Source organism: Corylus avellana, chromosome 7 (genome assembly GCF_965113065.1).
Source record: "Corylus avellana chromosome 7, dhCorAvel1.hap1.2, whole genome shotgun sequence".
Classification (NCBI taxonomy): Eukaryota; Viridiplantae; Streptophyta; class Magnoliopsida; order Fagales; family Betulaceae; genus Corylus; species Corylus avellana.
The window spans coordinates 27,089,903-27,116,063 of record NC_142496.1 but is presented as its reverse complement, the minus strand read 5'-3'; the positions used below and the strand labels follow the sequence as shown (position 1 = coordinate 27,116,063).

The window sequence follows — 26,161 nt, the reverse complement described above, 5'->3', positions numbered from 1 at the left end:
GATTTTCTTCACCCTGAACTAGGATCCTCTCCAAGTTCGTTTGGACCGGAGGGGATCCAATCCTTGTTATTGTAGGAGCTTAGTTGTCCTAAAAAAAATGGACAATTATGCCCCTTAATTAATTAGTACTGGATCCCCTCCAGTCCAAACGGACTGGAGGTGATCTAAATGCCTTCAACTTACTCTATAAAAGTGATATGTGTTCATTTTTTTAATAACATTTGAGATACACATGAGTTTTTAATAAAATTTATTTCAACTTTGTTTCTTCCTATTAAAAAAATGTGTTTTTCACATGTTCAAAAGACACATGTCACTTTTATAGATTAGATTGAAGAAAATTCATCCAACTCAGTTTGGAGAAAAACTCTGTCTTTTGAAAGCCAAAACATTTTTCTATAATTTTTCCAAACAAAATAGATCTTTTTATTTTGTGTTTTGTTATTTAATTTCAGTATACAAATTAAAGGCAGAGAAAACAATATAAAATCCAACGACAATGACCTCTTATTATAGAGCTTTACTCAAGATGTGTCCCACTTTACATAGACACTTCTGAATTTAATATTCCATCATGTCATGCATGTTTTAAATGTGCACAATGTTTGGCGATTCAATTAACTTACACTGGGAATCAATTTCAGTGGTCTGGTCTGGGTGTACATGTTTTAGTGTTTTACTTTCATGTTTTGAGCGATGAACAACAGCACTTCAAATTGGGTGACCCGGTTTCCTTTTTGAGTAATGGGCATGGGCTTTCATTACAAAAATACGCTTTATTGGGTTCAAATTATTAGCGCCACTAATTTTAAACCCATAAATAGAAATAAAAGTCGACACTAATAATTTGGTGGAAATTTTTTTTTCTTCACGGGCGGCATTGGGAAGCTAAAAATTATGTGGAGCTTATTTTTTTACCAAATCTTTCTTAATTTTAAAATCATCATTAAACCTCTATGAATCATACTTGAATTTTAATTCAATAATAATTTTAAAAGCCTAATCAGCTTTATAAAAATAAAAAGATATTACTTAGCATTACCTAATATATATATATATATATATATATATCTTAGAGAATCACGGTGTAAATATGGTGTAAAAAGAGTGGATTGGATTGGAGGAAAATATTGAAGTAGAAGAGGACCCCCAACTTCAGTAGAATAACACCAGTGCCATTCAGCCTAAAACCTCTCTGTTTCGTTAGGCCGTACAGTTCTCTTCGTTCAAAGGCCAAGGGGCTGGAATTGTACGTAGAAGGTACGTGTACATTAACATACGTTCTCTGAAGATTCATCGTATTCTTCACTGATTTTTTTCATTTGGTTTGTATTGTATTCTGCAAGTGGCTTTCAAAATTCTTGATTCAGTTTTGGTGTTTGTTTGAGTTTCTGGGTTAATAAACATTAAACCCATTAAGTTATTTCAGTTGCAAAGCAGTCAAGGCACTTGAAAACTTGATTTTTGAAGATTGACAAATTGGGGTTGTGTTGAGCTCTAAATTGAATCGCTCTAAATTGAATCGCTCTAAATTGATTTTCCCCTTCATGCTTTGGTATTGTTCCTTACTGAACTGGTTTGATTTGGGTCCCCTTTTCTGCTTCTTATGAATGATTAACAGAGCAGAGATACAATGTTTGTTGTTTGATTACACTTTCAAGTTTGTAATTTTAGTTTGCTAGGCGCGTTCTTGTAGTTGTGGGTTAAGTTCTTCTTCCTTATTGGGGCATATTAGTGGGGTTCAGGTGTTTGTGGAAATTTCGCCACCAAGCTCGGTCGGTTCAAATTTATGGGGTTTTATTTAGTTTTGACATCCACTTACATCAAAGCAAAAGAAGCTCATTTGTCAAGCTATAAGGTTTATACGTATTATCGATGAGCTTGACAAATGAGGCTCCAGGTTCCAAAAAGCTTTTGAAATCCCCTATTATGCAAGCAAAGTATCCTCCAGAAGTAGATCAAATTTTAAGCATGTTCTTGTAATCAATGATATCTTAACCAGCTTTTTAGTCACATTTTTTGGCCATTATGCTCTTAAAAGAAATTTGATCTGCTCCACTGAGTCTTTAGCTCAAATGTCACCTCCTCCCATTGTAAGATCAAGGTGGAGGATGATTTAGTGAGGTGTCGGTACGGAGTTGCGTCCTAGATATAGACTAGGCTAAGGACGGACTTCATTTCTTCTATTCTCTTCTTAGATTCGAACTCATTTAGGTGCTTGTATTACTTATGATTTTTTTTCTTGAAAAAAGAACGATTTGCTTCAAAAAGATGTTATTATTATTAATATTATTTTTGCAGTGCTGTGCATTTCTTTTACTTATTTTTCTTGTTCCATGCAGGGCATTTTTCATTTCGGCTTTTGTCTACATGGGATAACAGATGAAGGATCTTGAGGTCCCACAATCCAGGAAAGGAAAATTTGAGAAAATGGGTCAATTTCCCAAACAACCTTTGTTTTGCCTGAAATGGCCATGGGACATCCATGAAAATCCTAGAAATTCCAACACCTGCAGCTTTGAGGGTCCTTGGATATTCAAATCCTTGCAAAGTCTTGGATCTGTTGCTTTCAACATCGCCAACTCTGTTTCGAAATCCTCGTATCCTTGGATCAGTACCTTTAAACCCTTCCAATTGGATGCTGGGACCAACCAAAGTCAGAGTTTGAAGTCAAAAAAGAAGATCTCTACTCCTGAAGAGCAAGGAGAGGCGGAGCATAGAGCATTTGCCTCAGCTTTGGCAACTGGGAAAGAGGCTACGGTGATTGAGTTCTACTCACCAAAATGCAGGCTGTGCAATTCTTTAGTTAATTTTGTTACAGAGGTAGAGGGTAGAAACTCAGATTGGCTCAGCATTGTCATGGCCGATGCAGAAAATGAGAAATGGCTACCTGAGGTACTCTACATTCCTCTGATTTTACATTTGCACATGCACATGGATATACTCTCAATGCTAGCTTTTAGCTTGCTTGTTGTATATAGTTGTCTTGCATTAATGAACGGAACCGTGGAGTTTCTCGAGATATTATTATAAACAGATTGTCTTTTAGGTTTTTATTATGTCTTGACTAATTGAGTTGAGCTATTACTGGTAGCGGTAGTCTTGGGTGGCTTGCTCTTCACTACATCTCTCAATATTTCCGGACGAAGACATTGCTGATAATATGAGATAGTTATTGAAAAGGTTGGCAAAATTTGGAACAAGAGACACTTGTATCTCTATATGTTGGGGACAATTTTAACGGGATCATAGCTTACATGTTTGGCATCCTGCATCCTCCCTATTATATGAACTGATTAGTTGATGTCTCTTTAATCATTGTCTCACTGCAGCTTCTTCATTATGGTATTACATATGTACCTTGCTTTGTGCTGCTGGACCAAAAGGGGCGGGCACTAGCAAAGACAGGCGTTCCAAGCAGTCGGCTACATGTAATAGCAGGTCTCTCTCATCTTCTCAAAATGAAGCGTCCCCACGAACACAATAGCTAAATTTATATTGTGCCAACTCGTACAAGAAGTATCATGTTTTTACTCAACGCATTAGATGGTGTGTAATGGATGTTTCGAAGTCCGCATGCTTTGCACATAAAAAGTATTATTGCAGGAATGTAATTTTGGAAGAATCATGGCTCCGTTTGCTAATGTTTTGCAGAGGGTGTTCCTTTTTTCTTTTTCTTTTTCTGAAAAAGTATTTTGGATGTGACAAGGTGAAAATAATTGAGTGTTTTGAGTAGTTTGTTAATATTTTAATTTTTAAAAATAGAAAACAAATGGGAGATCGAAAAAACATTAACAAACATCTGTGTTTTTTTTTTTTTTTTGACTTGTCCGCACAAGAGGGGGGAGAGAGATTCGAACTAGTGACCTTCACTTTATTAAGTGTGGTTCCAGCCGATTGAGCTACTTCTTGGGGACTTAACAAACATCTGTTAGTGTTAAGCTCAAATTCTTGATGGAATTCCCATTTGGATGCACATAATGCAAGTTTACTTTTGTAAAATCAAATGGCTTGAGGCCAACGAGAAATGGCACTTCTCCCTTTGTACTTTGTAGCAAGAACGACAGGGACGGATGGTAAGGTCGTGGGTTAAGTCTCACTAATTATTTACCAATAAAAAAAACTAATTGGCTTGAGACGACATCTTGTAGTTACAATTAGACCCGACATGTTGGGATGGTTCTATGATTAAGTCAGGCACCATGTATCAGTATGCCTTGTTATAGAGATCTTTAGTAATTTTACTATCTAAGTTACTGACAATTTAGGCAATTAATATAAAATTTACATGTCCGGGCAAATTTTGGTTTGTCCATTCACTAATTTTGGCAAGTGAGCCTCATAAGAATTCTCACATTTGATATTTGAATTACTGGCAATTCAATTGACAAATTATTAGGGATCTAAATGCTTTCGTTAAATGCATGTGGCTTATAGAAACCAGCACATTTCTTGTGTCGTTAAATGTATGTTCTCACACCTCCCCCTCTCCTGATTTGAATTATAAAAAAAAAAAAAAAAAAAAAAAAAGAAAAAAGTATGTTCTCACGCCAAAAAAAAATTAACTAAATAAAAAAAACAAGCCTTAACATGAAGTAGACGAAGGAAAGAACAACAAAATGAATATTATACATTGTATTGACCAGCAAACATATAATGGGCCATTACTCTAATCACTTCATTTCGTACAAAAGTTTTAAGTAAATATACAAAATTCGGTCATAATATCTTATAATAAAGTTGGGCCAGCACTACCGCGAGCACTGGGGAGGGCATCATGTAGAAAAGAAAAAAAAAAATTCCACATTCCGCATCCAGCATTTAGTAATGGAAACAATTACCTATTAAGCAATTCTTGGATCATATCCCTGCCATCAGTAAGCGGGTTCGTGTAACAAACTTCCGAAGCCCATATGTTTGGGATGGCATGCACAGGCATCTCCATTTCTGTAAGGTGTTCTTTCTCCAATTGCCAACAAGTACTTGAATCCATCATACTAGCAACAACCGTCTGCCAAGATGAAACAACTCGGATTAGAAGATAACAGAAAAGTCAAGATAATAAGTTCAACAACAAGAAGATTAATCATAAGTTTCCAAGCGAAGTAAATAATCTACACTACTCATCACGCACCAAAATTAAAAATTGCATAAAGTGCATTCACACGCACCACCAGTATGTGAAATCAACATGCTTCGTTTTTTCAAGAAACAATTTTAGAAGCATATCATTCCCCCCACAACTCCTTGAAAGAGTTGGAGTCAATTTTTTAATAGGTACATTCACGTCACTTTTTATCCTTTTATGCAACATTCTGCAATGGATGACTGACTAGCAGGCTAGCAGGTTCAAACTTAAATTTCCAAGCAATTAAAACTGAACAAGCCCATAAATCACATTATCATTCCATCTGTGAGGAGGTAACAGCAGTCTATTCTGTAAGCTGTTTCAAATCAGATGTAAAACTCACCCAAAATGGGCCGAAGGAAGCATTTAAAGTAATGAACTTAAGGAGGCTCTCATCCGAGATGCTGAGTGCATTATCTGGAGTGTAAGAAACAGCAAGCTCTTGATAAGAAGAATCAAACATCGATCCATAGTTCTTCACTGTAATTCTATCATGGTCTTTGAAAATTCTCTCCAGATAATAAGTACTGGTGCTGCAGGCATTGTCATCTATCCCAGCCCACTTTAGTGTCCAGCCACTTCTTTCTCTCCGCGGGAGTTTTTCATGTAGCCTCAGCAAGGTTGCTGCTCTTTCAGCATCAGCCCAGCAACAACATGAGGATGACCCATCATCTGCAAGGGGAAACGAAAGAAAATATAGGTACACCAAAAACGATTCAAAATCACACCAGAGTATGCTGGTAAATGCTGACGAGTTACTTGCAAAGCTGTAAAGTCACAGAAAGTGGAGATTCTGACTTGTTAGGATTCGATATTTTTGTTCATTTATTAATCATGGGAAACAAAAGATTGCTTCTGAAAGTTGCCCTGAGATCAGTGTAACTAGCACAAACATCATGTGGCTCCACTTCTGTACTCGAATAAATACATTATGTTTTTTGATAGGTAGTGCGTGATGCAGTAAATTTGACCATGCATGTCCATAAAATCATGGATTACTGCTGCTACAAAATGCGTGACGCAATCATGCATTTTGAAATACCAAATAGATAACTGCTGCTACAAAACATAGCAGAAGCTCTGAGATGAACTTAGGAATAACTACATTCAATAAGAGACAGTTTCAAGTGTATGGGGTACAGTGTGAGACTTCATACATGAAGATGTATTGCTCATCAAGAGATATCCCTTTTTCTTAAAATAGAAGAAATAACCCTAAAATAGATTTGATTAGAGCTGTTTTGTGACAATAGACAAAAATTCCTTCAAATAGTACTTTACTAGTCTAAAAAGGGAAGACAGGGAAGGAAAAAAAACTTCAATTTGATACACTTAGATCAACTGAAATGTAAACAAGACACTATTAGCACATACCCAAATTTCCCCACGATCTGAAAACCCCAACAAAATGTAAACATTGAATGAGAAGAACAATAATTTGAGAAATAACACAGAAGAAGAGAAGCCTAATTGGAGAAATCACCAAAACTAGAAGCTGCAAAGAACCCAATGCAGGCTCGTGTCCTGCCTCTGAGAAAGTTGTGTCAAGTAGCCACTGCTTTCATATCACAGACTACACCTAAACCCTCCACATTTCCATCATCTTAAAAATCTCTGAAAATAGACACGTAACTTACCCAACACAAAACAAGCAAGAGGAATGTCAATGAGAGGTGGCCTGGCAAGAACCTTTGATTGCAAATCATCATATATCACCTTCTTCTTCTCCAAAACCAGTATACGGACAGCAACAACCTGTAACAACCAACAGGTGTGTCCAATATGGATACAAAATGAGTAGGCTTCATTCATGTGGAAACAAAAAGCAAATGGAAGGAGTTTGAAAACGAGACAAACTATAACCTGCATAAAAATCATGAGTACATAGATATAAAGCAACTTACCCTGCAGTGAAACCGCATTGGCTTGCAATCCAAGCGCTGAAACAAATCAGAAAACAGACCAGAAGAAACAGAATCTGGAGAAGCATTATTGTAAGCATCTGATGCAGGCCAAAACTTGAAATAGGTGTCTCTGTAGGGTTCACCGACAACATGGATGGAGTTGATTGCAATAAATGTTACAGGTGTCAACATAAAGATATTCTTTCTCCTGGAAAGACGAGGAATAAAGTTAAATTAGTATATACACCATTGCATATTTGGAAGTACTGGAGTACAGAGAATTTCAAAGGCTAGATCTAGCCACCACAGCTTCAAAAATTTTGCAATTCAAATAAGTTATCACTAGAGACAAAAGCTCATCTCTCTCAAACACATACACCACAATTAAGAAAGAAAGATAGAAAGATCTTAGAGCTACGACTCAAAAGTGAGCATATGGGGTAACCTTGGATGCATAAATGTGGGCAATGGTTGCTGTTGCAGCAAAGAGTGGTCCCTAAATTCAAATTTGGAATGACTAAATTATCGTCCCAATATACATTCAACATTGTATTCCATGTATTGAAGCCAAAATCTATCTCAAGCTTCATTTGATTTAATAACTATTAACACAACCCTTTTCAAACCCCACTGACTTGTGTCATTTTTGTGTTCTGATTCAGTGCGACTTTCCCATACTTGATTGTTTCTTTAATCCCATTGGCCTCAATTCCATTTGCAATATACGATTGATGCCGGATCATTGGACATCTTAAGCAGAGACTAAAAGGCAACTAGCAAACAGATACCTTTGTAAATTCTTACCTGTGGACATAACATACATGGCCTACTGATTCATAGAATCATAAACAAATAACAAAGACATTTAAAAAGAGAAATAACAGGCACCGAAAAAAAGATAGTAGAATCTATAGTATTAAATCACCAAAGAACTGCATACCCCAATTCAAGAATTCGGTGAAATGTTGCATAGGTACCAGGTCCAAAACCAGTAGGAAAAGCATGTTTATTCAGGGAACCAAAAATCGTCACCTAGTTAATTTAATAAATGCAATTAGATAACATATTATATGTTCAAATTATGTCCAAGGAAAAAAAATAGAGTGAAACAGGAATTTACAGAGCGATCATCCACCAAAACAAGAATACAAACATCACCAAGGCTTTTGTGGCTCAAATGTGCATCAATGGAACTATCATCAATGCCATGAACTGCAACCACTTGCCCCCGTAGAGAAGATAAATTTCCCTCAGGAAACAGGCGATTACAATCAGGAGATCCCATTGGCAGAGAAGCATTAGAAATATCTTTGGGTATCATAACTGGCTTGACCAGGCCTTCTCCCAATCCCTCAAGATTTACCTCTAAGAGACCTATTACAGGGGCTGGGAGACAAAGATGAACATCTAAACAGGTTCTAGCAGAATTTTCGGTGGACACTTGAAGGAGTTCAATTTGATCTTCAGAGAGAACCTCATTATTTCTGAAAGAAGAATCGTCTAATATAGGGTGGTGTGATGAATTACTATTGCGGAGATCCTCATTAGAAGCGTATGAAAGACTCCAGAAATGCGTTCCAGAAGTGATAAGGACTTTGACACCACTGGCATAAACAGAGTCCTCAAAATTACAGAAATGATCATCTCCATGATGCTTTGTAATGTAATAACCACCAATCTGCAACAACTGGAATTTAAATACAAATAAACACAAGTTACCTCAACTTGAAAGAGAAAGCACAATTACGCCATTATTTCTCACCAATGCACTAGGAAAGTACTGTTGGGAAGAAAAGGGGACATCAAAACATACCTGATAATTGAAAAAACTTTCAGACTTGAACTCCATCAGTACCTTGTATGCACCCGATCTGCATCCACCACTAGAACCTAGATTGGCTCTTGTGCAGTACAAGATACCTGAAGTAACTAGGTCATTACCATCAACACCTCTAACAGTTACTAAACAAGAAATTTCGTAAGAACTCAAGTTGCAAAGTCTCGGTTTTTTTCTGGATTGAGTATAAGGATTTTCACAGCCAGATTTGTGAAAATCATACATTATGCCTGACCTCAATTCCCTGATTGGAGAATGGTTGAAATTACATCTCCTGAGAGAGACACACTCCTGGTAATTTTCACCAGCAGAATGTTCCATGGGTTTCTCCAGCTGTTCCCTTGAAACCGTTGTTGGATTCATCAGCCCATCCGGAGCAAGAAATAAATTCCAAGGCAAGATTAAGACCTCAACAAATAGACTCGACGTGTTTGATACAGCCAGATCACCCTGAAACTGTGAAATTACAGAATACTGATACTTGATAATGATGAAAGTAATGGAAACAACTATACTTGTTTCCCATGTGACAACACAAATGAAAATTACTTGTGCAGCTTCTGACACAGCAATGATGTAAAGAATACAGTTGGAAAATACCTTCTGCGGCACAGGAAACTTGTGTGTTATGTAAAGCAGATGAAATGTCCCATCTTCAAGTTTCTTGATATCATTCTTCCAGTCGATACATTGATTAAGAGGAATATTTCTGCATGCCACATTCCTAAAATGAAAATAAACGAAGACTGCTAAGTTTGTCTCTCTTGCTAGTGAGATGCACTGAAAGATACTTCTGCATGAGACTGACTCGCTGTCAGACAATCCCAAATGATCAATCATATTTGGTACGCCTTCAACAACAACACTATAGTTAATGACCTGAAAAATGAAAAAAAAATACTGAAGTGACTATAGAGACTGGAAAAATATAACTGACATGCAGAGAACCTGTTATTCCAATCTAACAAGCGCATGTCAAGAGAATGGATAATAGGTTGGAACACCATCACCGTATATGACCTCAAATATGCTGTTGGCATTCCATGTTGATGGAAGGTCTGGTATAAGAACATCAATGCTACCAGTCGCATCAACCAACTGTAATCTTCCAGAAGTGGGAGAAATCTGAATAAAAGGTTTTGACATGATGGTTAGCTCTTCAGTAGCCCATAACCCAATTCATCTTAAAATTTGAGTATACAATCAGAAGTTTAGACAACTCGATGCTCAATGAGAACCATGTAAAATGTGTAGCAATGGTTGTATTCGAGCCAAGACAAGCTGAGTTTTGCATTTTCGGACTCGGCTTGAGAAACTCATATAGGTGCACAAGCTCCGCTCAACTTGAGCTGAGATTGGGACCTTTTTTTGAACTTTGCTCAAATTTTCCTTGATAAGTTTGAATTTGTATAAAAATCCTAAACGAATCGAGCACAAGCTTGAGCCGAGCTCAAGCTCAAGCTCAATTAATTTTTTAATATCAATTCTGATTCTCAACCAATATAAAAATTTTAATTGGTTAACAATAAGCAGATAATTTTTTTTTATTTTTACTCATTAGTCACCATAGACCATGATGAGGAGTGCTAAGCATGAGCTTCAAGAGGAAGGAGGCCCCTCTTTATAGTATGGGGCTTCTCTTTTTGTCCTATTTGGTGTGGGACTAAACGAAATGCTCCTTTTATAAATGTCTAGTGTGGGGTTCTTTTTGTTTTTCTCTCAGTGTGGGACTCCCAAAATGGCCATTGCTTTTGAATCAAGACCAACCGTTGTATTGGAACAAACAAAAAAAATAAGGCAGTATATGTGTATTATAAAATAGTATATATTAACATATTATATATTGTCACTACTTACTAGTAGATGTAACTACTAGGTACTAACTACTAACTAGTATACACATATTAATATATTATACAATAGTTACTGAAGTATATAATATGTAAGTTCTAACTAGTTAATAGATAATCACTAGTAATCATATCATATGTTATATTTACATTTTACATAGATTAATTAGTTAAGTACATAAGTAACTAGTATATAATTATAGACTATAGTTAATATGTAAGCATAAATAACTAGGTTACATGTTATAGATTTAATTATGTAGGTTAATATGCTTACACAAATCCGTCCTGTACACTTGCTTGTGTACAGTAACTACATTCAACATTGATGGAACTCATAAATAACGCTGTCTTACAAAAGATGCTAACATAATTTAAGATAAACAGAAATTACAAACCTTTAGACTTCCAAGCAAAATAATTCCAATGTCTTGACTGGTAAGTATTTTCCTTACCGACCGACCATAGAATCTCCCTTCACAGGGCAAAAGGCTAAATTGGTTCTTCTCAAACATTTTTTTACAGTCCTTTTCCAATCTTAGCATTCTCGTCCATGTGGCCTCACAATAACGGATAAAACTTGATATGGGCATAACCTGAACGATCAGTGAGAATCTTTTAACTTCTATACAAGCTTAGATAAGATACACTCTCCAGAAAGATGAAGCAAGCTAATCCAAAAGTATTCTACACAGAACTCATGGCACTGATTTACCAATTTCAGGCTATCAGAATTCAGTTCACTACCACAGCCACACTGGTCGTGCTTACATAGTTCCATGAATACTCCATGCTGCCAAAAGAAACGAATTATGGAAGATAAGAACAAAATAAAACAATAACAGAGTTGTATTCAATTATCCAACTGATAATTACCAATTTACCCGAGATCGAAACACCAACATCGGTAAATGAAAAGTAGCATACACCTGAACCAGTCCTTCCTTCTGGTAAGCAAACACCAAACCTAGCTTATTGGAAAACCATATGACAATGACTATGGAAAACAACAGAAGGCTTCCAAGTAAAAGAAACAAACTGTGAACCAAAAGCTAGTAATTTACATGTTTCGATCCCAAAATCTCCTTCTCAGATGTGATACCTGCAAACTTTTTCCTAAAACATGAAACAACAAGTAACACCCTGAAAGGCAACCATCCAGCTACAGTAAATCAATTGGGAATATCACATATCCAGAAATCCAATAGAAATAACTTAATTTGATAACTAACCAAGGTATAGAAACTTTAAGACAATTTCATACCATAGTCTGGCAGAATATACTAGAGACTCGACAAACTTCCCCAGCATACTCTGTGATTGTGAAACTACATGACACCTGCAGCATACAATTGGATTATTTTTTATACATGTGGGGCATGTATGCACATCCCAAGGAAACTAAAATTTTTAAAGGGACAATCCCATCATCCAAAATGAGGCAATAAAGATAACTGGGTTCATGATAATATCTGATGGTTTGGGATCATTTTGAGGCAAACTTCTGATATGGTTAAATGCCCAAAAAAATCACAGAAGAAAAACGAAAACCAATATTTATATACGAAACAAAGACGGGGCTCAGTTTCCAAGGGTTGTCCACATATGCCTTTAGATGACTAATCACACGAAATGGCGTGAGGATAATAATATTAACTCAGTATCCCGTACCCAGTTTCCAACGGGGAGAATGACTCCACGATAATGCTAGTCTTGAAGCAAGCCCCAAGTATAACCATTTTCTTCCAAGAAAATTTTGGATTCACGAAATGGACATTTCTCACGGATATCTACAAACAAGCGAACAGTAACACAAAAAAAATGTGTCACATACTAAGACATGTCAACAATTGACATATTGCACACCCAAAAAGGAATTTGAGGCCAGGAAAACAGTGAATTGACTCTCACTTACAAGAGCACCGACCCTAAGACTATGCGGTGCAGTTACTTGATGATCAGTTAACAAAAGCCACACTTCATCATCCAGCTCGACAACCATCCCTTGCATGTACACGCCTCTGACTACGCCCTTATATGAACCACATTCACCCTTCCCCTTAACAATACTTTTTTCATGCGGTACCCATTTCTTTGACAGCCTTGGAAAATGCAAAGCAGATTTATCCGTAGTTACATACATCAAACGAGACTCTTCCTTTCCAATATACACCAACTTTTTCTTCAACCCCGAGACCGTAATAACATTCCCAATAAGTTTCGTAATCACAGGATGCCAAGACGAAGTGGAACCACAAAAATATACGAACTCAGGCTTATTGTAACAATGACAACCACTACCCTGACCATGTTCTACAATTGAATCATTCAAAACCATTAACGAAGTTTTTGAACTACACATTTCGCACTCACACACTATAAATTGGACTAAAAATCCTCGAAGATTCGCCGAATAGCTTGAATTTAGACCCTTATTGCATGGAACTACGATCACGGGGCTTACAGACTCTAGTGCGCCGTGGATTCGATACCGAGCCTTGGAACTATCCTCAAAGCTAGATTCAGAACTTGAAACCAATGGAAACGAATCGACCGAACACCGACCAAGTCTGCCGATCGATTCCGAAAACCTCCATTTGATGATCTCCAAGAACCCGCCGCCATGCTTCTTCAAGGGAACGAAATTCCAAGCGAGAACGCGGATTTTCTTCCCGATTATCCGCACGTCAAGGTCGAGAATGTCGCAGCAGATCGTAGCCGAAGTGTCGGAGAATTGGAAGCAAGTTCTGTAAGGGCATCGAGGATTAAGGTTTGGAGCGGAGGTGGAGTCTGCGGTCGGAAGGTTTAGGGTTCCGATGAGGATGGCGGGGTGGTTGAGGGGAGTGAGAACAGTGGGGTTAGGGTTAGGGTTTGAGGGGGTGGGACCGGGGGGTTTGGGTCTTTGGTTTGATGCGGAGGGTTTGGGAGAGATCGGACGGCTGCGAGGGGGTGAGTGGAGAGAGGAAGTAGCGGTGAGGGGGCTTCCACGCTGGACCAGCTCTAAGATCGTGAGGACCTTTGGATCTTCCATTTCTGTGACTGCTCGCTCGCTCTTGGGATGGCAAGAAGCGGAGGGAAAGTGAAAGATCAGAGAAGCTAGCAAGGCGGGAAGAAAGGGGGTTGGGTTTCTAAATGCTTTTGAATCGTATGGGCTTTTGTATGCCACTTGTTGGGCTTTTATTTGGGCTCAACTTGGGGTCATTGTTTGACCACACACAGAACTGGTTACGTCTATTTGGACCAATGGAGTAGCATAGCACTAACTTAATTTTTTTTTTTTTTTTTTGTAAGTACATGGCACTAACTTATTGGATGGCAAGATTTAGGGCTTGTTTAGAATTGCGTTTGAGGGACTAAAAAATACTTTTAACACTCAAAAAGTCTGTTTGAAGAAAAAGGTATTTGCTTGGTAAAAAAATTAAAAGCTCTTTTAAGGATCCAAAAAGCTTAAAAATTGCACAAAAACACTTTAGCAAAAACTTAAAAATGAAGCTTTTGCCCAAAAACGATTTTTGACTTAAAAGCTCTATTTCTCGAACACAATCTCAAACAGGCTCTTAATAGTCATTGAATTTTTTTTTTTTTTTTTAAAGAATGGCTGATCATTAAATCTTATAATGTCAGCTTTATGGGATATTTTTTAATTTTTGTGTGGTGTGTGGTATATAACATTACTCTTTCTATTAATTTGAACGAAAAATGTTTAAAAGGTAAGATTTGAGATAGAAGTCTGGATTTTGGTGGTTGTTATGGGTGTGTGATGATGCAAAAATGGGTTTTTTTTCTGGTATTGTAGCATGGGAAAAGGGATTTGGTGTTATTGCGATGTGTTTTGGGGAATGCTTTTACATGGAAGATGTGAAATCGAAATCTGTAGGTTTTCATTCGAACGATGGTATTTTCATTCAAACGAGAATGCCTCTGAGCGCCTTATTCGCAGATCGAAACCCGTTTAAATGTGGTAAGCACAAAAGGGTAATGGAGACTCAGGATAAAAGATTAAAAGGAAGACATGCAGAAGGAATTTAAGTAGGGCATGGAGAATCATGAAGGATTGTTTACTTTACCGTGTGGGAGAAAAAAGAAGTACAAAGGGTATAGTAGAGAAAAAGAAAAGGATATAAAGGTGTTTGCTTTTTTCATAGTGTGTGTGTGCATTTGGGTTTCATTGATTCTTTCATTTGTTTTTATGTGTCAAAGTGAAAACGTATAAGATGATGGAATAGAGAAGAAGATGAAGGATCGTTGCTTTCGGAATGCAAGTAAACGAATCTCTGTCCGTTTCTATTTTACACAAAATTTGATGAAAGGGATTGTTTCTTTTGAAATTCAAGAAAAATTAATGCATTTTTGTTTATGTGCTCATCCTTTGTACTACTTCAACACATGAACGACTGCAGTTTGTTTATATTTTTGTTTTTTTTTTTCTTTTTTATCAAGATAAATATATTAACAAACAACTAAGAACACAAAGAACAGTGTTCATATTACTCTCATATTAAAACATTTTTTCAAACTAAAAATAAAAAACACTCTCCAAATACATTAACAATTTTTTTTTTTTTTTTTTTTTTTTTTTTTGCATGTCTAGGTCAAACTCCTATGATTTTTAATTGTGGGTTGAACTCCCAAAATTAATTTTTTATCCCAAAAAAATTGTGTTTTGTTTTTTTTACTTAAAATCATCAGTCCCTTTAGATGTGTGTTGGATGTCTTCATGTGTTCCATTCATGTTGTCATATTAAACAGAACCCCGAAAAAGAAAATGTTGTCATAGTAATGATATAATTGGACCACTTGGTATGTAGTACTATATATATAAAGAGGTCCAGGTTACGACTTTGCATGCATGAGATACACGACTAACAAATTGGAGCCAGAATCCTATTGCTCCTTCGTTATTTGCAGTTCTTTTTTTGCATTGTGATATGGAAATAACTAATACAAGAGCAGAGCGCCCAATAAAAAGCTTTAAGAGCCGCCCACCTGCCTTTCCATTGGGGATAGAGATTTTTAACAATTTTACTGTTCAGATTGCTAGAAATTTGGATAGTAAATATGAAAGAGATTTTATGAGATTAACTTGCTGGAACAAGTATCAAGTAGCTTGTTGTACGTCCATCTCCTTGCAAAAAATCAGAAAACACTATTTGGGCAAAAAGGTATGACATAGAATAGCCCAAAAACTCTATATTGAGTCTCTTTCTCTCTCATAAAAATTATTTTACTTAACCATCGGATGCTTCCCCACCAGCGACACTCTGATGGACTTTTCCTTATTTTGCAGGTGATCATTGCTTAGTCCCAGTCGTGCAAAAATCTGCTTCAAACATATCTAAATTATAAATGTTGTTATTAAAAGGTAAAAAAAAAAGTATGTATCAATTTGATTCTCTTGCTTCTGAAGATTGTTATGCACACTGCAGCTCAGAAATTTCTAGCATCTAAGCCTGCAGAAATTCTCTCCAGTTAGTCTTTCCATTGGTTAACTCATGCACGAAACAGCTTTCCTCCAGTTGGTGAAGTAAATCACAAAATGAATGGAGGTAAAAAGGTAAATTTCAATTACTACATGAAGTGCTCATTGCTCAAGTAGCCTTCTTTTGCAGGAATATCTCGAAGTACACTGGATTATAATTACAATGGTGTTTTCTTAAGGTAAATGATTACCATTATGCCCCGTCAGGATTGTTCGATAACAAATTTTTTTTTTTTTTTTTTGAAATAAAAAATTAATAAACAACACAATAAATACTCACAAAACACTCAAACTTAACGTGTATTTTGTGAAATATCAAAACATTTTTTTCGAACAAAATACTAAAGAAGTGCACGTAGGGTAAAACCGTAAAAGAAGCCTTAAAGGCCATGAGTAGAAGCTAGAAGAAAAGAAAAGGAAATTGTAACTTGTTCTGCATGCAGGTGGCCTATGTATACAAATCATTGGATCAATTATAAATGAGTTAATATGATCCATTGACAATGAATGCATATGCAGCCTTTTGCATTATTAAAAATCCCTACAATATAAGCAGCACAAATCTCATCATAGAAATTTTATCGAGGTTGCTTGTGCATCGACAGGCAGTGGAACAAATATGAACTTTGGTCAAATTAAAGTTCATATTTGTTTCATAGCCTGTGGATGCCCAAATGCCTTTCAAGCTTTCCACTTTAAGAAGTAGCAAAATCGAAACAGATTGAATATCATGATGTGGAAGTTTGTCAACACCAAGACTGTATACGCTTGTAATCAAAATCAATCATTTCCTGCACAAAAACATGAATGTTTCTTTGCACGATATGATTGGTCAAAGCTATTACTGCATTTTGGATGCATTAGCTCATTTTTATTTTTGGTTCAGCATCTTTAACAAGTATGAGAAAATCTCAATGAAATCCAGATGTCCGAGCAAGTGGGTGAATAGCCCAAAATTTGTTTAGGCAAATGAGCTTCATATAAATTTTCTTATATTTATTGTCTGAATTGCTAGCGTGTTTTCAATTTCTATTCGTATACTTGCTTGTTAGACATATTCGAAGGTAGCCAAATTTGCTTGGGAGAGAATTTCTTTCTTTTCTTTCTTTTCATTTTTTACTGGAGGTAATTTTCACCATTTATTTTTTCACAAGAAAATCTCCAGTGATTTGGTCAGAGATCCATATAATCTTATAATAAGCTTCACACTAATACATGGCTGTTGCTTATGAGCTATAACAGAAGATGACACTTCGTCCTGTCACAGCATCAAGAATGGTGGTTAGGGTAGATGCGCATAGAAGCAATAATCTTGCTTTCATGTTCACTGTAATACACTGTATATACTTGCATCATTTGCCCTGTAGCAGTAATATAAATTACAATATGTTACATTTGAATACCTTTTATATGTTCTTTTTGGTGCTTGGGAACCAAAATATCATGACCTGAGAGTGTCAGAAGCACATATTTGCACAAATACCTATCAAGGCTATGAAACATAACATTGCAGAGGAAGCAAGATAGCCAAATGGGGACTAGAAAGACATAGGTGGGCAAATTCTGAGATTTGTAAGGGCTCCTGCCACAACAGCTGCTTCCGTCAACAAACCCAAAGCAAGGAGGAGATCGAACAGGCATTTTCAGATTCTGTGCAAATGATAGGACATCATCGCCCTCAAAAGAATTCAGAGAACAATATTAATTACTCTGTTCTACCCCCAAAGACCTTCCCCAGTCTCATACCAACAGTTTCGGAGCCAGGTGCAACCATCAAGTTTCCACCATCAGACATGTAAAAATAGTTATAGTTGATCCTAGTAACCAAATCTGCCAAATGAGGGAAGTGCCCCACATTGAGCTTGAAAGATAGGACCTGCATAGAACACCACACAGTATAATATGCCCGTTTAAGGCAGTGTTTGTATGAAAGCATGCATGTATTTGTGAGTGCAACTACATGAGGATGTACATCTACTTGTGCATATATTTGTGCTTCGGGAAAGGATGTTGACTGTCGGTAAACTATGAGTTCAAACTTGGACTGTCACATTACAAACAGTCAATACTTTTTTAATGAGTGAATAGAAGTTTACTCTTAGTAGGAAAGCCATGCAATCATCAAACTGTTTCTCAATTCGGTCCACTTCCATTTCACATCTGGCCTTGATTGCAGAAACTGCTCCACCACTACTTAGTGTATGCTGTATGGAATAGAAATCAAGCGCTAATCCAAGAATACTGTTGATTCGGCTTGCAATCAGAGCCCACTGAATGCAAAGAGAGAATTAATCGAACTCAGTATTTCTTCGCAACAATCACCAATTTAAAAAATATCCTTGCATATATAAATAGAACAAAAACACCCAAGAAAGGGCAAAATTACCCACCAATTTATCTGGGACAACAAAACACTGTCGCTGAATCGACAATAAGTAGGCCTCATGCACTTCTATGACTTCATCCAAGGATCGAGCAGCTGCCATTCCTTCACATAGTTCAAGCCATGCACTATGATATACCTGCTTACTAAACCTCGTCAGGGATCAGAGAAGTTCATTCTTCTGAACACAAACTCGGATGGAAAAAAAACTACGTTCTTGTCCATGTCCACAGGTCAAAGATTGCAAACAATGATACAATTCCCATGAAAGTAAGGTATATACACATTGGGGCAAGCCTTACTCTGTCCATTACGTATTGGTGAAAAGCATCCACGAAATGGAGGAGTTTCTGCTCCACTAACCAGTGGTGCTTGCGGTTGTTTGTCACAGTGCCTCTACCCTGCAAGAGGCATAATAAAGATAAAGGTAATTCAAATATCATATAAATCGAAAGCCTTAAAACATGTGGTCTACAAGAAATGATATTGTCCACATAGATCCTTAAAATACATATACGTGTGTCTTCATCTATGGTTATATGCTCTGTTCAAAAGGAAAACTCATAGCATACGCTAGAACCAAAACATTGGAGAAAAAAAGTGACAAAAATTAACCTTCCACATCAACCTCCGAGCCTTATCGAGAACAAATTTTGCACGCTTGACCTTCAACAGGAATCCCATCACCTACATAAAACATGGAACAATTAGAGAGCACCAAGAAGATGACACCTTGGACAAAACCAGAGGCAGAAAAAATTACTTGGTTATACTTCTTAACAGCCTCTGTATTAGCAATTAGTTCAAGCGGCCAGGAGACCTGTCACATCCAATTCATGTATACATAAAAGTTGATTCAAAAAATGGAGTTGAAAGATAATAGAAAGTGAACCTAAACATAGAACGAACCCTGTAGGTAAATTTCAGTAAATCAAGCCCATCAATCCCAAAATTGTGAGTACGACTTTTATGAGGAGTAGAGGCAACAGTAGCTGCATTAGGTTGCTGATCACCATCAAAACCTTGATTTTTAGTTATGGACACAACCAATGAATCTGGAGAACTTAGTAGCATTCCATCGGCAGAGTTTGTAATAGATTCCTACATTCAATAAACGCAGGCCATTACTATGATATAAAGTGGCAAGAAAAATGAAAACCACATTAAGCATTACAAATAGCACCAATATATACCAACTTTGCAATGTAGTAGATCGTTCAATAAAATTAAATAGTAAGCTCTATTATGGAACCAACGATTCATCATATGTTTCACATCATGTTCTTTCTACATTGGTGGCAGAGTATGAGATCGTTAGCCCTAGCCCCATATACCCAATAGTTGCACGGGGCCTCCAACAGAAATTCAATGAGTCCATTATCTGTTCTGTAGCAATTAACCATTTTTTGTTCCTACTGGGCAAAAAGCACCGGAAAGGGGGCACAACCCACACACATAGGAAGTAAACAAAAGGGTGCCCCTCAAAAAGAAAAAAGAAATGCGAAGGGAAAAATATTGATACATTTCCAAAATCTTTTTTTTTTTTTTTGGATATCAAGGAACACCTCAAAGGCAAGGCCACTTAGTGTATCCATCCCTGTTAAGTAAACCTCAGACCCGTGTAAAGCGCCCCCTCCACACGAATTGGGTAATACACCGGCTTCACCAGAGGCCTGGCCCCAAAGAATGTTTGCACCCAAGGGGATTCGAACCTTAGACCTCATAGACTACCACAAAGACCAAGGCTTTTACCACTTTTGCCAACCCCTTGGGGTTACATTTCCAAAATCTAACATTAATAAAACCCAAAAATGGGCACAAAACTGTACAAAAGGATGAATGAAACCCAATATAACTAGGCCCTGAGATATTCCATTTTAATCTCCAACATGGAGTGCCCTTTAGCCTCAAAAGCCCACCTATTTCCCTCTGTCCAAAAGTTCCAAAGTAAACAAGAGGGCACAGCTCTCCATGCTATCAAACCCTTCTATTACCTATTTGTAGTATGTTCATGTCTCCATATTATTCTACCAACTTTCTTTTCATGCTATGGATTTTCACAGTGGACTGGCATAATTTTCACTAGGAAAGAAATTAAAATATTAAGAAAGGAGGGAGATTGCAAAAGTGAATATATCAATTCCATAAGAATTAGAAGAGTTCCCTAAGAGAATATTTAAGACAAGTATAGAGACTTTGTGTGTGTCTGCTTGTGTGTGCGCATGTGAGAGAGAGAAAGCACTGGACTACACAGTTTGAGATGTAAAAGAAGTCTCACATGAATCTAACTACAGTATTACTTCATAAAGTAATTAGTTAAAGAAATTAATTTATAAGATTCTCCTTTTATGGTAAAAGGGATCTCAGTGATAACAGATACCAAGTATTCTTAAAATAAACAATTCTCTGAACATAAAAGAAAATAGATAAATTAAAAGCAGTTTTGTTACGTTGACAGCTGTCATGAAATCTTTGATCAAATCTTTATATTCAAAAAACCTAGTAATTATCCCAGATGCAAGATATGGCTCCATAACATGAACTGAAAGTAGAAACCTTACAGCCTACCACAATGGTAAGCACAATATTCTATTGCATGGAGTAACTTCACCTGTAGTATTGTATTCAACTCAAAATCATCATCCCAGGTTTCTCCCTTGTCCAGCTTATTGAAAATCACAGTCAAAAAGTGCTGCAGCAGATCACCTGAAAATAAAAATCTATCAATGAATGTGTCAAAGAAATTTGAGATGTCTACTGACGAACATAGACCAGCTTCAACTTTCTAAAAAATACCTGAACCTAACAAGTATATGGCACGCAATACTGCAAGCTCATCCATCAATCTCCAATCAGTCATCAACTTTGACAATATATGCTTGCCGATATAATCTACCTGTGACATAAAAGTTTTTTAAAATATATGAACTGCATGCTTACCACAAGAAGAAAAAAAAAAGTTCTATAAATTAGTTTGAGCTGTTTACTTGCTTCTTAATGTAGACAGTAAGGCATTCCTGCATAATAACCACAGGAAGTGGAGTAGTTCTCGGTTCAACATTTTGAATCCAGCTAAGAACTCTTGATGTAAGGGTGCTGTTTTTCTGGAAAGGTAACAGCTCCGACATGTGGAGATCATCCTGTTCCCAAATTGCATAAAGCTCTCAGGAATACTCTTAAGCAATGCTAGAAAAGCTATAAGTAGAAAGCTGCTAAGAAAACTACCAGTCCAGTAGTACCTGAAATGAAGGAAGAAGAGTAGGAAAAGGAAACAACACTTCTAACAGCTCTGTGTCATTTTGTGAACAAACATATTCGGATTCACCAAAATGAAAACCAAAGCTGTAGTTTGTCCCTTGAGTAGCATAAGAAGATCTGCTCTCACCACCAAATATGGCCTGTCGTAAAACCTCATCATTTAAAGGGGATAGATAGAAATTTCTAGACAAGTTAAGTGTTTTCCAGGCATCCATATTCTTTCTAAGGATTGTCTGACACACAGTAATAACTGGATTTTCTGCACAAAACGATTCCAAGATGGGCAATTTATCCCCAGTACTGGCAAACATATACTCAACATTTGCGTCTTGAAAATAACTTGCATCCTTATGTGCAGACTCCAAATTGGTTGCTCTTTTCTGCAGCAATGTATCAACCAAGAACTTATACCAAATCTTCTCTGAGCATGCGAAAAGTGGCAAAGTTCCACTACCATGATTTTCCACTTTTCGCTTGTTCACACTGGATTCATCAAATGATGTAGTAATCTCAGATTTGCAGTAGTCATCTTGCCAAAAGTATCTAGAGATGTGATCACCATGGCCTATAAGACCTGCTAAGGACACAAAGAAAACTTCTGATAAGGTTAACCCTGCTATACTCTGCCCACAATGAAAACCATCACCAGAACTTCCAAAACCATAAAACTGAGAATCACTTCCTTTGCCAGACGCTGCTGAGAATGTGGTAGGAACATGTCGGATCAGCTGCAATGATTTTCCAGCAGATAGAATCAATTTAAATATGTCCTTAATAAACAGAGGACAAGCTTGGCAATCTCTAATACTCTGCTCTTTTCCTTTGATAAAACTAGACACAGAGATGGAATCCCGTTCGTTAATTTCCTTCTTGTCATTTGTTAGAGATACACGATCAATGACACGAGTTGTGGTAGAGAGCTCATCATCAGACTTCTGAAGTTGTACTAATCTTAATAAATAGCTCTTCTCCCAAAACTCAGCATCATCAACCGAGATTGCTCTGTTAGCATAAAAGAACATCTGCGAAGTGTACAAGGATGATCAACACAGTATCTACAGAGAATATAAGAAGAAAAGGAACAGCAATAATAGAAAATCCCTCTGTCAATACTGCTTACATAAATAATGAGACAAAACCTTAATTTCAGAAGTACATATATCGGGAACATATGGCATACAAACATTCAACTGATAAAAGATCTTATGGGGCGTCAAACATGATGTTCCCTCATATCCACTCAGACAACACAACGAAAGTCATCAGCAAAAAAATCATTACCATTGTTGCACCAGGGAAACCTTTTTGGAAAGAATTACATGAAATTATCTCAATCTTCAGAAGTGTAGAGTTACTTCGAAGGTGTCCTTGATCACTAAATAAACAAACTTTTCTATGCTTTTGGATATAAAACAAATTGTTAATCATAATTACCTCCTCAAAAGGATCATCTAGTGTTCCTTCAAATAGCCAGGAATCAAGACCCTCAATATATGGCAACAAACTCCCAACAAATATATGGAGTAGCATCTGATAAGCTTCCTCCTGAAATTAGCAAAAGTTCTAAATTTCAATGCATATACTAGGTGAAACACAAGAAATTAATGCCAAGCAGGCAAGCTCAATGTATTGCACTGTAGTAACAACCTCACCACCTTGCACTAGACACACTTCATCAAGCTTCTTGTAAAGATAGTCAAGCACGTGAACAGCTAATTCAGCAGCTGGAACAGAAGATTTAGATTCAAAAGACTCTTGGGGAATAGCTCCATGAACTATTTGAAATAGATGCTCAGCACCTGAGCAAAGACTAATATAAATAAAAGGTAATCAGTGATTGTCAAAACAACAAGAGGATAAACAAGACTGAGACCATAAATGTGATTACATAATGAATTCTTATTTTTGATAAATACCTTATAGAGCAGGGAAAAATATATAACAAGGACTCTGAGATTAGTGTCACATGTAACTCAAAATGCAAGATATCTAATGCAGTGACCCAAAACAAAATGAAATGTGACAAGCATGTTGGACCTATAGACAGAGTCAAAATGCTTATACATGATGATGTGTCTAACACACAAATTTATGATGTTTTAGGGCTGCCCTTACAAGGGATAAGAAGAGATGGTGGTGCAAATTGGAAAGATTAAACCATTCAGTTTATATTCCTCCTCTTTTTTCTTTTTCTTTTTAATTTCTCTTATTCAGTAAGCTCCTGGACCCAGAGAATAAAAACTTTAAAGATAAAAATGATACAAGAAGATCTTAACACGAAGTTGAGAAACTATGGATAGTATTAGTCACCAATAGGATAACGCAAGCTGCAACAACTACCACATTGCTAACTCTGATGAGGTTTTACAAGTACAAACCTTGATAAAGAACTGGTCAACCCTAATAAGGTCAGAGTGGTTCCAATGTCAGCATCATGTATCTTCATTTCCTCCTTGAGAGCAATATCCCTCAACCTCTGCTCTAAAAACAGGTAAACTTAGTCTTCATGACAGTGATAAAGATAGTAGATTATAGAAATCATATAAGTAATCCAGCAATTGGTATTAAATACATACCTTAAGCCATGCAGAAACAGAGCATGTAAATGCCCTCAAAGTAGGAGGAAATCTCACTGATGTCTCAACTTTATTGATTAATATTTCTACCAGCTGTAAGCATGTCGCAGCATACATAAATTGATTGAGAATGGTGACAAGGCTTGTATGGGAAAGGTGAGCCACATATATCCCAGTTTTGGTATTAAAACTCCCTTCACTCTGGTCCCAATAGAAGAGGGAACTAGAACGTCCTTGCAACATCCGCAAAACACCTTGTACCTAGGACGAGAAGACAAAGATGGTATCTTTAAGTTAAAATCAGCTATGAAAGCAAAATTAGGAGCATATTATACCAAGACATGGCCGTACCAGGTCAACTTCATTTGTCCTCAAGGATGAAATTGGTGTTGCAAAATGTATGCCATCAGAGAAGACATCATAGATCCTATTGATTAAACTTTCAGAAACTTCTGTCTTTGCCCTCTCTGCTGATTGAAGATAATGCAAGTCTATAAGAGCAAGAAAAAGCATAGTGTCTGTACAGCATAGCCTGACTAAAATTAAAACTTAATACGAAAATCCCCAAAACCAACATAGCTCATTCCTGGGCGAGAATTTCAGAACATCTATGGATGATTTTTAACTAATAACAAATTGGGTATAACTCCTATTAGGTTCCTGAGTCAAGTTCTTTAGATTCTGCCTCAAATAACTACCATATCAAAGGGAAGATAGAGAATCAAGATTCATCATACACCATAGGGCTCATTTGGTACAGGAAGTTTCCCAAGGAATAATCAACTAACCAGTAGATTTCTATTGCACAATCTTTAAATTCTAATATTTCAATTCTATTGATTGGAAAAACACATTTGACCTAACAGATAGAGGCATTCAAGAAACTAATCTACTTGTTATCAATGTGGGTTCAATTAATGAGCATACTCATTTAACTAAATTCCCAATTAAACAATAACCCAACTCGAGTTTCAAACTCAATTACCTAATAAGTCTTTTTTCTTTTTTCAATTCTTTTTCCTGTGTGTTAAATTTCAAATTAGTTCTTCTATTTAGACCCATCTACACCGTGTTTGGGAGTCTAATTTGGAAAGTAATGAAAACAAATTAAGACGAAATAAACCCAATAAAATTAGTGAACTAGATGTGAAAAACATATTACCATAGCAGAGAAGTTTTCCCATTGAAATAATTTACAGATCAACCAACGATAGCAGAGAAAACAGCACTTTGGCTACTGTGGTTCCGTCAAGGAATTTCTTCGTTTTGCCCTAATTCTTTTTTGGGGCAAATGCGCAGAAGAAGAGCACATCCCTACTCTTGCCGGTCGCTTTGCGAGGCATTGGGGGTTCAGCACTTTGGCTACCGTGGTTCCGTCAGCTTTCTGCGAATTGGCGCGGTTGTGAATTTCAATTAAAAGTCTCTGATACGTGTTTTTTAAATAATAGTTTGCATTTTGGGGGGAGGGTGGCTGATTCACCCCATGGCCCTTTAGGGGTGGACAGGCCAAATTATTATTATTATTTTTTTATTTGGCCCTCGGCCATCCAAGACCACGTGGCCAAAGTCACCCCAACCTCAACTGGGGTGGTCAGCCGCTCTTTAGTGTTTTGTTTTGTTTTTTTTGTTTTTAATATATATTATTTTATTATTATTTTTATTAATAGGCAAGTATCTCATTTATAGCCTTAGGATCTCTTTAGAGAGATCTTGACCCTTAACTGAATATTCTCCAATCTAAAATAG

At 36.8% G+C, this 26,161-nt stretch overlaps 3 protein-coding genes across 8 annotated transcripts; 1 reads left to right on the top strand and 2 right to left on the bottom strand.

Moving 5' to 3' along the window:
* Window positions 1–1,128: 1,128 nt before the first annotated feature.
* Window positions 1,129–3,675, top strand: LOC132185825 (Thioredoxin superfamily protein). Of its 2 annotated transcripts, none has more exons than XM_059599617.2 (3): window positions 1,129–1,260; window positions 2,343–2,895; window positions 3,333–3,675. In XM_059599617.2, the coding sequence occupies exons 2-3, from the start codon at window positions 2,383–2,385 to the stop codon at window positions 3,489–3,491; spliced, it is 672 nt and encodes a 223-aa protein (XP_059455600.1). In that variant the 5' UTR covers window positions 1,129–1,260; window positions 2,343–2,382; the 3' UTR covers window positions 3,492–3,675. The 2 variants fall into 2 exon arrangements, with proteins under 2 accessions (XP_059455600.1, XP_059455602.1); XM_059599619.2 differs by lacking the exon at window positions 1,129–1,260 and adding an exon at window positions 1,281–1,325.
* Window positions 3,676–4,610: 935 nt separating this feature from the next.
* Window positions 4,611–13,828, bottom strand: CTC1 (conserved telomere maintenance component 1). Of its 3 annotated transcripts, none has more exons than XM_088518284.1 (16): window positions 12,635–13,828; window positions 12,391–12,509; window positions 11,984–12,058; window positions 11,784–11,862; window positions 11,604–11,690; window positions 11,435–11,512; window positions 11,118–11,315; window positions 9,890–9,994; window positions 9,470–9,748; window positions 8,846–9,325; window positions 8,153–8,719; window positions 7,973–8,064; window positions 7,033–7,240; window positions 6,766–6,883; window positions 5,472–5,800; window positions 4,611–5,011 (listed from the first exon to the last, which is right to left on the bottom strand). In XM_088518284.1, the coding sequence occupies exons 1-16, from the start codon at window positions 13,748–13,750 to the stop codon at window positions 4,838–4,840; spliced, it is 4,104 nt and encodes a 1,367-aa protein (XP_088374410.1). In that variant the 5' UTR covers window positions 13,751–13,828; the 3' UTR covers window positions 4,611–4,837. The 3 variants fall into 3 exon arrangements, with proteins under 3 accessions (XP_088374410.1, XP_059453021.2, XP_059453022.2); XM_059597038.2 differs by having other exon boundaries at window positions 8,846–9,343; window positions 11,604–11,666; XM_059597039.2 differs by having other exon boundaries at window positions 11,604–11,666.
* Window positions 13,829–17,457: 3,629 nt separating this feature from the next.
* Window positions 17,458–25,835, bottom strand: LOC132183672 (uncharacterized). Of its 3 annotated transcripts, none has more exons than XM_088518394.1 (17): window positions 25,578–25,835; window positions 24,767–24,885; window positions 24,416–24,676; window positions 24,218–24,315; window positions 23,487–23,649; window positions 23,274–23,384; window positions 21,821–22,861; window positions 21,569–21,721; window positions 21,378–21,477; window positions 21,193–21,287; window positions 19,491–19,682; window positions 19,345–19,401; window positions 19,197–19,268; window positions 18,884–18,982; window positions 18,589–18,720; window positions 18,295–18,468; window positions 17,458–18,074 (listed from the first exon to the last, which is right to left on the bottom strand). In XM_088518394.1, the coding sequence occupies exons 1-17, from the start codon at window positions 25,597–25,599 to the stop codon at window positions 17,904–17,906; spliced, it is 3,060 nt and encodes a 1,019-aa protein (XP_088374520.1). In that variant the 5' UTR covers window positions 25,600–25,835; the 3' UTR covers window positions 17,458–17,903. The 3 variants fall into 3 exon arrangements, with proteins under 3 accessions (XP_088374520.1, XP_088374521.1, XP_088374522.1); XM_088518395.1 differs by having other exon boundaries at window positions 24,767–24,882; XM_088518396.1 differs by lacking the exons at window positions 24,767–24,885; window positions 25,578–25,835 and having other exon boundaries at window positions 24,218–24,320; window positions 24,416–24,502.
* Between the last annotated feature and the right edge of the window lie 326 nt (window positions 25,836–26,161).